The sequence below is a fragment of the Euwallacea similis genome, chromosome 21 (genome assembly GCF_039881205.1).
Source record: "Euwallacea similis isolate ESF13 chromosome 21, ESF131.1, whole genome shotgun sequence".
NCBI lineage: Eukaryota > Metazoa > Arthropoda > Insecta > Coleoptera > Curculionidae > Euwallacea > Euwallacea similis.
Genome location: NC_089629.1, coordinates 689,735 through 703,383, shown reverse-complemented (window position 1 = coordinate 703,383; position 13,649 = coordinate 689,735). Strand labels below are relative to the sequence as shown.

General features: G+C 36.1%; 1 protein-coding gene across 1 annotated transcript; it reads right to left on the bottom strand.

The window, feature by feature from the left end:
- Nucleotides 1–961: 961 nt before the first annotated feature.
- elB (elbow B) lies at nt 962–12,237 on the bottom strand. The gene is made up of 2 exons (XM_066400685.1): nt 11,881–12,237; nt 962–4,513 (listed from the first exon to the last, which is right to left on the bottom strand). The coding sequence occupies exons 1-2, from the start codon at nt 11,938–11,940 to the stop codon at nt 3,326–3,328; spliced, it is 1,248 nt and encodes a 415-aa protein (XP_066256782.1). The 5' UTR covers nt 11,941–12,237; the 3' UTR covers nt 962–3,325.
- Between the last annotated feature and the right edge of the window lie 1,412 nt (nt 12,238–13,649).

The window sequence follows — 13,649 nt, the reverse complement described above, 5'->3', positions numbered from 1 at the left end:
TTATTGGCTTCATCAAGCATGTGTGCATGATGTTCATTCGTACTAAGCTTTTCCATTATTGAACAATCGTGACTATCGGGTATCATGACGAGGTTGCCGTTGATATCCTGAACTCATCCCCGAAATTGGGGAAACTTTGTGTATTTGTACAAGAGACTCATCTGATGCCCGCTTACCATTCCCCCTTTTTTCAATCTATCCTCTCCAGGCTACAACCATTTTTTTTATATTTCTTATTTTTTAATATGTCCATAGCAGAATTCACAAAGTGTTAATTTGTTTCTAGAATGCAAAGGGCCATTGCTTTCAATTCTGCATATCAATGCGTCATACAGTTTTTAGAACAACAATTGTAAAGTTACAGAAGAAACCTTCGGTACTTTTTATGCATTAATTACTATAAAAAATCATAATTTAAAAAACATTGGATACTTTCTGAAAGTGCTTAAACAAATAAGGTCAGACACTTTAACAAGGGTCATCGAGTCTCATTTTTCTATGAGTTCTTTTTAACATAGCTAATCAAATAAAATAAACTGAGAAATGAGTTTTACTAATTTTAATAGATATTCAAATTCACCATTCGAATTCGAAAACTCACCATACGCACACAATTATATCAATTTAATTGACCAAACCCTCATCCAGTTTGCTAGAGCTCTATGATCCTCGAATTTGTATCGCATTGTGTTCTGATAATACATATATTATCTCAGTTCATAATATTTGCCAACTTTGAACTTAATTTTCGTTGACCGCTATAAAGCATTTCATGGAAGTTCCTGTCTAAATGGATTCCCTTAAGGAAAATGAGATTAATTTGAATTTAAAATCTCACCAAAGAGGCTGATTCTATATAATTTTTAGTATATTTTGAAATATAATAACCAAAGGAAGAAACGGATGTAAAAACCGAGCGTGGAATTCCATATTAATAGATAAGCAAAAAAAACCATTCAAGTGTTCGTAACAATAAAAATATATTTTTTTTTAGTTGCAGATAATGGTTAAGTAGGTATACATTCATGATATGGTAAGACAAACATTGTGTCATAAACACTTAAATAAAAAAAAGTTTAATTACCTACGGTACATACATACGTTCGAAATAATAAACTGACCATTTAAAAAGAGTTTCACATAATGTATATCACACTTTATTATATAATATTAAAACCATTTACGTATTACCATTCAACCCGTATTCCGACATCAAATAATTTTTTAATACAAAATCCTCAGGTTGTTAAATGGCATTCAACATTAAAAACTCGCATATTTAAATAATTAATACTAAACGAATGTAACAAAAAATGAAAAGCAACGAAGAACAATGAGATCTATACATAGTATGTGTTAGGAGATATCTTTTGAGACATTGCCGTACTTTCTAGATCACAAAGAACAATTAAATAAAATGGTTGTTTATTAAAAATTAAAAGTGAGAAAAAAATTTGGAAAAGCTTCATTTATTTTAAAAAATTGCAAAAAGTAAAGCAATACATGTTTATTCATAAAATTGGCCTTAGATGTGACCAATAAATCTCGACATGCACAACCAATATTTGGATATTTACACGACACGTTATATACAAAGTTGTTCACATGATTTAATGAAACTTATCATTGGACTTTATTGAGGAAGCAGATAACGAAGTACATCAAAGCATGAATAACCTTGAAAACTTCAAACTTAGGGATAAATAACTTATTTACATCATTACTATTTTATACAAAATCATAGCTTTAAAAAAACCTCCGCACATCAAAAATAGTCAATGAGTGCGAAATGCACATGTTCGAAACATTTCATATTAGACTAGCAACCGTTTATTAAGTCTAACATGTCTCTTGAGGATCTTCTAGGAGACTTTATCAAAATTAGAGATGTGAGTCGCGAATACTTCCAAGTGAATATGTATTTGAAAAATTGGTGAACATTTTTATTGAAATTAGCATTGGCTACCAATATCACACTACACGACAGAGGTTTCGAATTTTCTGCAGGGTTTATGGAATTTACTATACATTCTTGGGTTCAGTCATTACTAAAATGTGACGCTAGACACACAAAATTCAACATATATATAGGCTCTCATTATTGCCATGTGCATTATTTAAGACGTATATCTGATGTGTATGTCCTAAATTTGTGTAACATATGTTTCAGTTTCATCGCACATTCAGCAATTAGTTATACTGCAAAATAGAAAATAAATATTAAAGCGATGTGCTTACTAGGTTTACGCATTGTATGATCGCATGCAAAAATCCATTGATCCGAGTATACCTACCATTGGTGAAAAGGTCTTTACCGCTCTTCTTTGCTGACGCCAGACAAAAGACGCCAAACTTCGCTTGGCGTCTTTCGGTCAATTCCAATCAGCGTATAGCATATCAAACTTTGTACGTAATCCCTAATTATGTAGTTCGTTATTACCCAAAATCGTTTTTTGTAATTAGTTTCATACGTAACTTTTTCTAATTTTGTTAAAATGTTATAAATCTTTGCAAATTCAACTTTTCTTTTGTTATAATTAACGCAATATTGCACATGAGACGATATGGCATACTCGTAAAAAATGTGGCAACTTAGTAGGGGTTCACAAAGGCAACTTTTATTTTATTTAATTGACCTTATAACTTTGACTGTTCGTTCACGTTCACCGAGATAGCAATAGCACATCTAAAAAACACCCTGTATATTCGGAGGAGCTTTTTTTAACTTTTCAGAAATATTTTAAAAAATCTGTCCAACTCTAATGGGATCTTGGATTCCTGGTGAGTTTAGTATTTTATAACAAGTTTTTCTCTTTGATGATATTGCGTTTTTCACTCAAAATGGTTAAAATATCAGAAAAGTTAAAATGTTTTGTCAATCCTATTTCTCCGATTTTCAAAAAAAATTGACTCTCCATCCAAGATACTTGGTTTAATGATTTTTTTAACGTTTTATAGGGCAATCCTTGTTGAATTTTGTGTCAAAATAGTAGAGTTTTCAATTAATATTGCAAGAGAAAGTGACGAAAAAAGTATAAAGCGTCTCAAAAATAAATGGCTAAAAGTTGCCTTTTATGGAGCCCAATTAAAGTGTGTAATGGAAATGAAATAGATATGAAAAAATCCGCAATAAGTCAGTTCTTACTTAACTTAGCTACCTGCCCGTTCAACAGTTTCTGAGATAGCCACAAACAGGAGGTAATCACGAATATAACATCTCTAATCAAGATATTAGTCGACCCACCTTTACCACAAAATATACATAAGACATAAGAATTATGTCTACAACAACACAGCTCAATATTTTGGCATTTTCCTAAAAATCCTAAGGATGCATCCCTGGACTAGAACCTAGCCGCGGCCCATACAAGGAATAGGGGCTTAAATAAGGGGGTAGGGCAGGATGTCCCAGCGGAAACCCACTCAAATGTGGAGGCAATAACGAAGGTTTGCTATAAGGATGGTACCTGGCTGTAGCCAATGGAGATAGAGGCGGAGTCGGATAGGTTCTATGCAATAAAGGGTGAGTGGGAGGCAGTCCTGGAGGGGTCAACAAGGACAAGTTCCCACTGCTCACTTCATTGGTAGCACTAGTATGAGTCCTTAAATGAGCCAATAATTCTTCCGAGCTGGAAAATCTTTTACCACAATATGTGGCATCTCCTGAGATCCAGTTGCAAATATACGGCAGCTGGCTAGCAGCTGCTAGAGCAGCAAGCTGGGCATGAGCATAAGCTGCAGCTACAGGACTATAACTAGCAGCAGAAGTAGGTACTTTTGCGTGATCGCATTGGGTGCATCCAGCTGGACATGGAGGCTTCAGGTGTGAGCTGACACTGCACCCTGTACAGTACGGATCGCGGCAAACTGACAACGAATCTTGAGCTTTCATTCTTCCATAAGAAAAATACGGACTTAGAGCACTTGTTCGTGACATAAAACTTGAAGTCATTAGATCCATGGGCAACCCTGGAGGAAAGCCTGGATAACTCGTCGTGCTCAAGAAGGCAGAGTTCGAGGAAGGTACTACACCAGGCTTAAAAGTTCCTAATGGTAAGTCTTTGATGGCCGGATCCGAGGAACTTGTGAGGATGTTGGGAGTAAACGCAGTCTTGCTGCCAGAAGTAGGGCTCTCACTTCCCTCAGACGCCTTCTCAGGGCTTCTGGATGTCCTCTGACTGTCCTCCCCTGGTGATTTCCTTTCAGCCGGGCTATCCCTGGCCGAAGTGGCACTTTGATTGCTTCCACATCTCCCATTTATGTTCTTAACGGAACTTGGGGTTTTCACGCGACTGTTTGAGTTGCACAAACGCTCCTCAGGAGTGCGACTTTTCTCCCTAGGGCTCTCTAGTTGTCTCTTAGCGGAGGTGATGCTCTGTTTTAGATCCACAGGCTTCTCTTTGCTCTTAGATTTATCGGAACTGCTCTGCAGAAGCTTTGCATTGGGACTGTCTGCTCCGATCTGTGAGCACGTCTGAGCAAGCAAGGCCAGAGGACTCTTCTTTGCATCAAGCTGCAAATAAATAAGAATAATTTAGTTGTTTGCTTTCAAACTGTGAAAGATAATACGGAGTTTCAGAGCCCTCATTCTAGAGAGATATCTGCTTGAAAGGATACTTTCAATTCATATGAGATTGACCAAATTTAATATACATATTTGAGGCGGAAGGACGCGTTCCCAAATTTTTTATACTTTTTACACCTGCTTGTTGTGATGTTTGAAAAGAAAATAAACAAAATGACAGAAGAACGACAGCATGAAATAGAATAATATAGGACGCACGTCCATTAGGTCTTACAGTACACATTGACGCTTTTCGAACGGAAAACTCGTTCAACAACAACTCGTTCTGTAACGAGTCACCTACTAAACTTATGACGTAAATGGCTATTTAAAAGATACTTTCCCAGCTTTGATTGACATCAACCTTAAAACTTATGAAACGTTATTATTGTTCCGTAGCTATTATTCATACTTCGCATGCAAAACACGGCGCTTTTTCAGTCAATTAACGCCATTATAAATATCATAAATCTATGTCGGATTTCGCCTAATTCTCCCAGTGTACATATATCATGCAAACTTGGCATGCATTTCTTTGGTTATTTATCAAACGGAATTACGTAAGCTGTGGATATTGGTTAATAAGGTGAAATGTTGCGAAAAGTGTCGCCGTCGAGACTGCTGCTGATGGTGATTTATTGGCCTTCTACCATGGGTTTACTAAGGGTTACATGTAATCTTCTAATTGGTACGAGATTCGATCCAAAGCTCAGTTGTATTTAAGATACACAGCCGCAATAATATACTGAGCATAAATCTGACGGTAATCTTAAGGAATAAGCCGAATTCATAAATGTGTTAATTGATAGGATATTGATTGATAACCCTGCCATATGTTGAATTAAAACCAATATACGAATTATTAATAGGTATTCGATTTAAGTCTGATTGAACAAAGATCTGGACAGGGAAGATTTACTTCTGGTTCAAAACTCCGATTTTAAGAGCCAGAATTACATACACAAAATTTTACGTATTTTGCTCTGGACGTGTTGCAATAAAAAAGTAATAAAATGGCATGCGAAGCATCATATATGCTTCTACGCCGGAAATAAGTAAGGAAACTGCTCGTAAAAATGGTCGGAACAGCTAGTTTTTGGTTATTTTTTAGGCTTCAGAAAAGTTTCTGCCGACTGCAATAAAGCGAAATGACTCAAAAAACGTATTTCCAGCGGAGTTACAGGAAAATTTTTAAATTAGCCCCAAAATTTATTTTCAAAAACATCAATTCCTCCAGTGCCACGTGTACTATCCGGACACCGAATATTTTTGATTAAAAAATATATGCCACTGTTTTTTCGGAAAAATTATTTTTGCATTCTCCGTTTCGATCCGAAGACAAAGTTTTTTATAACATCAGATACCGTTTAGTATTTGGGAAATAAGCGAAGAGGCCGCAAAGTGCCGATGTTCTAGCTTTATTTTCTGAAGAGCAAAAAATTAATGCACCTTGAAAATCACCCTGTATATACTTTTTTAAAAATTATGTCTTTCCCTGATTCGTTCGTTAAATCGTTGGAAAGTTTAGATTAATTAATCATAATATGCATGAATAGGTCACTTTTGATTCAAACCTATATCGACGCAGTCAGTTCGGCGTTTAAATAACGAGCCCGTACAATACGGGTGCTAGAATTCAAGATTTTAAAAAAATACAATCTCAACTAGCCTTCAATCACAATCTCAAGCATTCGCCAACAACCTCCTACAATCGACCGCTATATATGTTTTATCAACATACTACATCGGGTAGATACAACATAATCTAGCTGTGATCATAAAAGAGTCAGCCGATTGGATTTTATTGAAGCCTCTGCTGGAGTCAAGAAGTATACTCCGATTGATTCCCAGTCCATTTATATCAAGCCAGGAAGCCATCAATAATAAATTGCGTTAGCCGTCGGTTCCAAGAAAGCTGTATATAAAATAATAATTCTTTTCAATTGGCTTTTAGTTTGGTAAATGATAAATTATAGGTTAGGTCGTTAGCGGACGCCATTAATCAACGTCGCGAGGTAATTTCAAACAAAGGAAACATGTCGGCAGCACATTATCTATCCTGGTCGTGGTCGATAATGAAAAGCTCCCCGGCATTAATAAAAAAATAAAACGATTGTGACTCATCCAGATCAGTGGCGGACGCTAATGACACCGCCCAAGGGAGCCAAAACGGATGGCCTAATTATGGGTGTTTTGTTTTATGGGAAGCGAATTTTTCGGAAAACTACATCGTGCAGATTAATGTGGGATAATTATGCTGAAATTGGTCTATCGGGTCTGAGTCAACATCTCGGTCGGCATCTAGGTAAGTAGGTAGGTAGTTAAGACTATACTGGAGAATTCTAGAGGTCAAAAAAATAACGCAGAAATGAGCGTGATATTCCTTCGTACCTCGTTAATAATGGTACAGATTTGTAAGTCAGGTTTTTCATAGTTGGTCATAAATAATAATCTAATGGGGGAAGGTCCGGTTAACGTGCAGGCCAACGAATGTGTCCATTGTTCGAAATGACTCTACCGGGAAATATTTCAAACAAATAATCAGCTACTCTCCTAGCGTTGTGGCAGAGCACTATTTTGCTGTAACCAAAGGTTATTCACGCGGTTAAGACAAATGTTGTTACTGATTTAATCCGTAAGGTAAATCCTTAAAAAATGCAAATACCCATCTGCGGTTAAATGGTTTTTGTAAATATATGGTCCAATGATTGTATCGCCAAATAAACCAACTCAACATTTAGCCCGAAACGTACTTGTGGTCAACGTTCTTGGTGTCCTTGTGAATTTTTAGTGGACCAGACATGTTTATTATGACGATTGAACATGCCTGAGTTGGTAAATTTGCACTCATCCGTGAATATCGAGTTGGAAAGAAAATGTGGATTTTCCTCCAACAACGCCATATTACTACAAAATAGTTCTTCGGTTCAGTATTTCCTGGATGCAAGACTTGACTGATGCGAATTTTAAACGAACGATATATACGTTTTTTCATAAACCTTTACACTGTCTCATGAGACACGTTAATTTCTTTTGCTATAACACTTGTTGAAGTAAAATCATTCGACAATATTGGAGTTAAAGTCGCTCAATATACTGAGTAACTCAACGAAAAAGTCGCATCTATATTTATGACTCTCCTGGTAGACTTAGGAAAAATTACGCGAACACGTCAGTTTATATTTTTTGAAGGGAGCATTTTTAGCACCTTCTGACTGAAGTTTTTACCGAAATAGGTAAAACATATTCTCTCACATGTGTTACACCTACATATCATCAATCGTTTAAATTTTGATTTGCGTTTGTAGTTAAAATGTTGTGTTATTAAAAGGTTAGGACGTTGAAAGTATCGTTGATTACACCCATCAACAGGAATTTTGTGTCTGGGTTTTCCTAATCTGATTCTCATTTTTCTCGCCTAACTAATTATAGAAAAAATAATTTTAATTTAAAAAGTTTGGTTTTGTGGAATCTAGAATGACATTAAATACCGATTTTACAAATAAGCTGCTCACAAAAATAGTTAAAACAGCGCATTTTCCAGTATTTTTTTACAAATCGGAGACGCCTTAATCAATTTTCATCGAGAAAAAAGAATTTGAAAATCCGTCTCTTAAGCAATCATTCACGAACATTAATCGTGAAAAAAAACTCTCAATGATATACGTAAGTACGATTAAAGCAGGTCTGAGGGTTTTTTTTATTTTTCGCCTATAAAAAAATTACAGGGGGTTTTATTTCATAGAGTTTCGATTTTTAAACAATCACAACAACTACGCTCTTAGAACACAAAACTTAATGGCATTTAGGAAACTTTAACCGGAACTAAGTTGGTTTTCACCATCATCATCATCATCTAAAAAATTATGCACCTGCAGGCAATACGCGGAGTGAAATAACGTCAACACACAAATCAAGACAGAAAATGCTTAAGTGCTTAACTTCACATAGTCGTCAATTGAATATGGTCCAACATCCAACATAAGCTTGAAAAGCGTAACTCTAAACTGATTAAAACGTGTGATATTCTTAATACTGCTTGGCAGGTAATTGAAATGTTTCATGCAATTGTAATAAGATCCACTTTCGTAAAGAGCTTGCCGATGTTTTGGTAGAATATAATTCGTTACCCCTGTCGACCGCAGATTTGTTGAAGCATGACGTTCAAATATAATCTTGTTTCTAAAGAAAAAGAAGACACATTCTTGAATCTATATCATATGCACAATGAATATGCCAATCGCTTTAAATTCTCCTTTAGATCATTCTTTAGATCTTAATCCCATGTTAGTTCTAAGGGCCCGCTTATGACCAACAAAAGTTCAGTTAATTTCAGCAGACTGACCATAAATAAATAAGGCTCAAAATTTGCACGGTAGATCATTTTTCTCTCCTTATTGCAAGAAAGTCTACATGCCGCTGCGGCCTTTTTCAGTACCATCTCCAAAAATCTGATTACCGGACTTATGCGAATTACTCCCTTATTAAAATTTATAGCGAATGGTATGGCCAACGTGGTTCTATTTGATTGAAAAATTATTACACTGGCTTTCTGTTTTTTAACTGTCAGTTTATTTTTGATAAATCATAAGTTTATTTTTGAGTCATATCCTTTGCATCTTTTAAGATCCTGCTTTGAGCAACAATAGGAGGCAGGTTTCATCAGTCCTCAACAACTTCTTAAAAAGTGTCTCCTTACATCAAAATCGATGTGTTCGAGCTTTTTTTTCTACATCTACCAGGAGAATCATAAATAGGGGTATCACGTTTTCGTTGGTCCATCCCGTATAAAGTTACAACGGCCGCTACATTGGACCATAAATCGGCACGATAATCAAAAGCAGGAAGTAACGTAATCTTTATTTACTTAGACTGACAATGACATCAAAGAACTGATCAATCACAATAGCAAAATTAACTGTTAGCTTTGAGTGACAGATTAACTTTTTATAACTGGTTTTGAGCGCGCTACCTTGTGGTCGAAAATGGCGGCCGTCTTCGTTACTTTACATGATGAGTTACTTTAATTTGAGCGTTAACCCGAGAGGATAATTTGCTTTTGCATCTTCGAGTGTACCGCACATCTATCTTTGAATTTGGAATATTTCAGGCGTAAGGAGAACAACAGTAGTTTGAATAGACGTGGAAATCTGAATAGATTATTTGTCGATTGTTTTCAATTTCGTTTTTACCCTTAGCAAACATTGACAAGCGACACCCCAGCAATCTGTTAGAAATGCTGATTCACACCAATCTCCAAGGTACAATCATTTTTTCGGTGAGCTCACGAGTCACCGCCATTTCCAGGACAAATTTTCTGGTTAAATCAGACATCTCCTGCAGAACTACCAATTATTCCTGGAAAATTCATTTCTCATTGTTTAAATCTTTCCAAAACTAGCGTAGCGCGTTGGAATTTTCCTGACTTCAGTTATTGTGAAAGTCTTAGTGCATTTTCATGTTAGGTTTCGTACTAACTCTATACTTCATGAAAAAGCAGCTTTGTCACACCTGTACTCCATTTGCAGATCAAGATAGTATTTAATGCGATCTAGAATATCATTCAGTAAAATTAAGTTACAGATTAATTAATAAATTAAGATCATTCAGATATTTCCTAAATTTCCATTTGCAAGTTTTTTGATTAACCACATTATGGAGAGAAATTACCTAAGTTGGCCTTCAAAGTCACTTAGCTTAATGGAGAATCAAGTGGAAAAGTATCTTTCTTCAAGGGTACTTTTAGGGTTTAATTGATTAAAAGGGGTAAAAGGACACATGTGGAGAACCATCAACCGAAATTTCATCTCTCTTACTCTCTTTTTGTTGCCGTTTTTATTCGCACCTGTGAAGTTATAGATGTGAAAGTAAGTCAAATTCAAGCCCTTGTTCAGAGGTAGAGTCTTAGAAGGTTATTTTCAATTTTGAAGAGAAATCTTTATCAATTGAATGTTTCCAACAACTGTGAAATATATTACTTCTAATCTCTTAAATCAAGATAAATAATAACACACTTACAAAATAATAATTTTTATGCATGAGAGGTCTTTGAGCGGCCCACAGAGCGCCATGGAATTTTAATTTAAAGGAGGAGTTTATTAAGTCTTTCATAGTTTCACTATTTTCCCTCAAATATTAAGAACGAGTCTCACAGTATTACTTGCAATTACAGGGTTTTACTAAGTGCTTCGCTTAAATCGACGCAAATTTATTATTCAATTTAGTTCCAGTATAAGTGCCATCCAAGGACTCATCAGAAGTTCTATACAGGTAAATACAGGTTAGTTTAGGATAAATTGCTAATGGCATATTAGGTATGAATTTAATGATCCTGTACTTTGAATATGTATTAGGCAGCTGCATGGTATACCTACTGGATGGTACAGAGAATAGGATTCAAGTGCCAAGTATCTCTGGTTCTATTTAATATGTACTTACTCGTGTACGTGTCCGTACTTGTTTAAGTTTTGGAGGGAGGTTGTAGACTAAAAAAATCGCGCATTTTTACAATATTCTGAAAATTTAGTTGCGGGTTTAAACGGAAGTGACCCCAGCTTGCTGGTTTTAAATACAAAGGAGGTATTTTTTGCGCATTTAGAAAGAGCAATAATTTTATTTTTCAACAAATTATTACGTCCGATGTTCGGATCCACAATTGGGAAACCCAGAGTTGCGTCGTATTTGTAAAACAAATGCAGCAATATCAAATTGATTTGTTCTTTGGTTGTCGGAAAACAGGAATTTTTAACGACACAAAACCGATGTCATTTTTAATGATTAGGCTGTAAAGTAACACTTTTACTGCCTAGGCAGTAAAGATAGAAAATTCGAAATACATGTAAGACATATGCAAAAATCGAATGAAACAAGATTTTAGTCCGTAAATCAAAGGGAAAAAAATGTTTTACGCAGCGAAAACGCAAAAAGCAAAAAACACATTTGGAAAGTGTTACAAATTAAAATAATTAATACACTGCAATGCTAATCAACGATTGCCGTGCTTTTACGTTGCTGAAGTTGTTTTTAAAAAATGCGGCATTTTTTATTTTTCGAAAAATCCCTCACCCTCCGATTTGATTTTGAACGTTGACATGCGATAAATTAGTTAATGTATATCAAAATTCACACATATTAAATAGAACGAAGTGTAGAGATATCCCATATACTTGTATTGCAATTCCTGATATCCGAAGAAGACTTAAAATATATTAATTCGTAAAAAACCTCGTTTTTATGTAGTCTTTTTGGTAGGTAGGTATATTATTGACATTTTTGCACGCTTAGCTCAGTGCTCTTCCTTCTTCTCGGATACCTACTGTGGTGGGCAAGGGCGTCAAATACTCCGGCCTCAAATACTGATTGCTGGAAGTCAACATCTTCCAAACCGAATCCTTAAACTAATCCTCAGTAAATTATCCCATCCGGGCAGTTATCCGAATGAACGACGCAATCGGCACAATCACAACCACCGCAAAACCATAAATCAAACATCGGCGAATCAGACTATAACCACAACGAACTCGCACAAAAACCGCAATAATTGTTTCCCACCATACGAGTCTTCCCGATTTAATCTCCGCCAGCCATGACATACCAACACAACAACATCAAGAGACAACTGACTGCCGTGCGCTCTTCGCTTGCCCGCCGCAGACGGCCGCGCTTCACAACATGCGACACTGTGCCGGTGACGTCATCACGTCGGTTACCCCCTCCAACTTGTTAGTTTGACACTCTTCGCGACCGGCTTGATCCTGGAAGGTGTTGCGGCAACGTGTTTTGTTTTGATAGTCGATGACAGGTCTTGTCTGGTTTGATGGACGTGTTAGACCCTTTTTGAGTGGCTTTTGTAAGGGCGCTGCTAAGGGGAAATTGAGCCTTTACATTTGTTTTATATAGGCGAGGAGAAGCATCTATGAAGGGAAGTAAGCTATTGGGGAATTTAGCTACCGATGGAGGCGTTGTGAGACGTAAACCGGCCGATGAAAGCGAGCAGCCGACCATAATCTTGACATGATATTCTACGTCGAATCTAATTTGGCTTTGTTACGTTGACATTTCGCCTAACAAAACTCGCATTGATTTTTAGAGCTACCAAATTGGGATTTTAGCTGTCGAAGAGCAAGCTGCGAAACGTAAAAAAACGAAACATGTGGGCAAAAACAGCAGTAACAAGGGCGATTTTATGTCTAATTTATTGTCAGAATTGCTAATTTTCTTATATTTGCATTTTACCCACTGAAGATCGCATTCATTTTAGTAGATTCTACGCTGTGTTTAAGGGTTCTGGATACAAACAGAACTCAAATGAGAGTGTTAGCAGTTAAAGTTATGGTTTGTACTTGATTTAAAAGAAGTTTAAATGTACGAAACCGTTTACCGGTATTAGATTATGTTTTTGTTAACCCTTATAAAGTCTACAATTGTTTTCTTTTAAGTTAGGTTTGCATCACCCGATCCACATCATTCAGCAAAAATTCCAACAGTTGCACAACTGTTAATTCTACTCAACCCGACCATTATTTATTGTTCATTGGTTGATTCATTTGAAGTTTTGAATTCCTACTCGCTTATTTCAGTTTTTTTACGTTTTTCACAGCATCATTACTGGTGACGAAATTTCCCAATAGTGTTGCAAAAAACGAGGATACCATCTGTTGTTAGTCCATTCATTATCGCTGATGTGATACATCAAGAGATGTCGCCACAGACTTAATGAAGACGAATGTTGCAAGGGAGGGGATGCGCCTTTGGGGTTGTCAACGCACATTAATAATAACGTAATCGATGGGACTTAATCGAGTATTAGACTGATTATTATTATTACTCACTCAATTCTATTAGTTTTAAGTCTCAATTAAGACGTAAAAGTAAATGGACTTATATTATGCGGATCAGTGGCATATCACAACATAAACCCGTATTCCACGCCGGACTGTTTAAGCATGGAAATAAGGTGTGCAATAATCGTGTTTCCACAGGTAATTTACCAGTAATTATATGGTAATTAGCGGACCGTATGTGGGAAAGAGTGTTAAAATAGTGATATTATTGCCACTTAACAACTCGCAGCTAAAACGTTTTA